At 47.4% G+C, this 2,650-nt stretch overlaps 1 protein-coding gene across 1 annotated transcript; it reads left to right on the top strand.

Annotated features, from left to right (window-relative positions):
- The first annotated feature begins 330 nt into the window (after positions 1-330).
- Positions 331-2,438, top strand: LOC137813919 (protein VAPYRIN). Its single transcript, XM_068616401.2, has one exon. It carries the CDS (start codon positions 775-777, stop codon positions 2,341-2,343), a length of 1,569 nt encoding a protein of 522 aa, XP_068472502.1. The 5' UTR covers positions 331-774; the 3' UTR covers positions 2,344-2,438.
- Positions 2,439-2,650: the final 212 nt, after the last annotated feature.

Raw genomic sequence — 2,650 nt, 5'->3', positions numbered from 1 at the left:
CGATGGTGTGATTGCAAATGGCAACAAGAATCAGATTTGAGGCTGCTGAGCCATCAAAGCAAAAGGCAAAAGACCAACACAGTATTTAATACAAAAACTATGTGACCTTAGGTGGCCAAGTAAACAAAAAGGCCACAAAACACACCTTGATCACTCAGACTTTAACATATAAAATTTACATCTTGTTCATCACACCAGAATGTTTTCCCAAACGGCTAAACCCAATAATGAAGTAACAGATAAAATAATATAGTATTGGGAAACGCAACTTTCTCAGAATACATAGAGAACAAGGATGGAAAATAAAATAGAAAACAACGAAAAAGCATGGGAATTTTATAGTCATTCTTGTGGCAACAAGCATCCATATAAATATATCACCATACGTCAGGATTCATAATTAAAAAAGAAAAGACATCATTTAACAACAAATTGGGCTTTACAATGACAATGACATGCAGAAACAAGACAGAGATCGGTTAGGAGGGTTTTAACTTGCACAACTGTGGTTTTCTCAGTTGTTGAATAGAGACGCCGAATAGAACAAGTCACCATTGTTTTTTACAGCACCACTTGGCACTTTCTCACTAATTTAAGCCGGCCCCTCCTACATATACATAGATAGATAAATAATGCATGCATATGCATATACCCTTTGGTTCCAATTACAGCTTCCTCAAAATCCTTCATCTTCATTCGTGGCTCTTCCTTTTCCTTGAGAAGAGTGATCGATGAGAAAGAGTGAGTGAGTGAGTGAGAATTGAGAAAAAGAAGATGGACAGGCTCATAAAAGTAGACCCGACAAACACTGTTCCAATAAGGATTGAGGCAGGGCAAAAATGCCACGGCAAAATCACCTTACGCAATGTTATGTACACCATGCCGGTGGCATTCAGGCTTCAACCGTTGATCAAAACGCGTTACACTGTGAAGCCTCAATCTGGAATCATATCCCCATTAGCCACAGTAACCATAGAAATCCTCTACCATCTCCCACAAGCCTCCACTCTCCCTCACTCCTTTCCTCACTCCGAAGACTCCTTCCTCCTCCACAGCGTCGTCGTTCCCGGCGCCACCATCAAAGAACCCTCCTCCATGTTCGAATCCGTCCCCTCCGACTGGTTCACCGCCAAGAAGAAACAAGTCTTCATCGACAGCGGCATCAAGATCATCTTCGTCGGTTCACTCATTCTTGCGCACCTAGTCCACGACGGCTCCATAGATGAAATCAGAGAAGCTCTCGAACACAGCGAAGCTTCATGGAAATCCGTTGACTCCGTTGACTCAAACGGCGACACGCTCCTCCATGTGGCGATTTCCAAAAGCAGACCCGACCTAGTTCAATTACTCCTCGAGTTCAACGCAGACATCGAAGCAAAAGATCGTTCTGGCATGACACCGCTGGAAAAAGCTTGCTCTTTAGGAGAAGAGCTGATCGTTGAGCTTCTCTTAGCTCACAAGGCCACCACAGAGCGAACGGAAACCTCGTCGTCGTTGGGAGCGATTCATTTGTCGGCGAGAGAAGGGCACGTGGAGGTTCTGCGGCTGCTGTTACTCAAAGGCGCGAACGTTGACTCGTTGACCAAAGACGGCGAAACCGCGCTGCACCTTGCAGTGAAGCATGGCGAGAGAGAATTCGTGAGGATGTTGCTGGCGAACGACGCGAGAACCGACGTTCGCGACTCGCGAGAGGGTGACACGTGTCTGCACGTGGCCGCGGGTGTGGGAGACGAGGAGATGGTGAAGCTGTTGCTGAAGAAAGGGGCGAACAAGGAGGTGAGGAACTTCGCGGGTAGGACTGCGTACGACGTGGCGGCGGAGAACGGGCATGCAGGCGTGTTCGACGCGCTTGGGCTGGGGGACGGGCTGTGCGCGGCGGCGAGGAGGGGGGAGGTGAGGAGCATCCAGCGGCTGATCGAGGGCGGCGCGGTGGTGAACGGAAGGGACCAACACGGGTGGACGGCGCTGCACAGGGCGTGTTTCAAGGGGAGGGTGGAGGCTGTTAGGGTTTTGTTGGAGAGAGGGAGCGAGGTGGACGCGAGGGATGAGGAGGGGTACAGTGCGCTGCACTGCGCGGTGGAGTCGGGGCATGCTGACGTGGCGGAGGTGCTGGTGAAGAAGGGGGCGGATGTTGAGGCGAGGACTAACAAGGGCGTGACGGCGGTGCAGATGGCGGAGGCGTTGGGTTACGTTGGGATAACGAGGGTGCTGGAGAGCATGGGACACGTGGCTGAGGGAGAACAGCATGGGAAGGTGAAGAGGAAAAAGAAGAAGATGGGAAAAGCGAGGGAGAGAGAGATTCGTGGGAGCTTTGATCGGTCAATGCCTTTGGCTGTGCTCTGATATCAAATGTAGATTTCTTCAACCTCTTCTTTCTTTAATTCTCACCCCTTCTTATTATAATTCTTATAATAATAATAATAATATGTTCTTCCTTATTCAATCTCATCATCATCACACTGCTATAAATCTTTTTCACTATTCTTTGCTTTTGCAGTTGAGTTGGGTTTTTGTGCTCACAACTATATATTATCAATTATGTAACAATTAAATCCCGTATTATTCATTATCTGTTTTAATCAAGGACAAAGCTATAGCCACCTCTAATAATTCAATAACATAATTATAAATGTCTTAAGGTTTCATCATT

This window comes from Phaseolus vulgaris, chromosome 1 (assembly GCF_051622355.1).
Source record: "Phaseolus vulgaris cultivar YP4 chromosome 1, ASM5162235v1, whole genome shotgun sequence".
In the NCBI taxonomy this organism is placed as follows: Eukaryota; Viridiplantae; Streptophyta; class Magnoliopsida; order Fabales; family Fabaceae; genus Phaseolus; species Phaseolus vulgaris.
This window is presented reverse-complemented; position numbering and strand designations above follow the sequence as displayed.

Excerpts from the sequence above, each read along its gene's own strand:
- LOC137813919 (XM_068616401.2), top strand. The coding sequence starts at position 775 with ATGGACAGGCTCATAAAAGTAGACCCGACAAACACTGTTCCAATAAGG.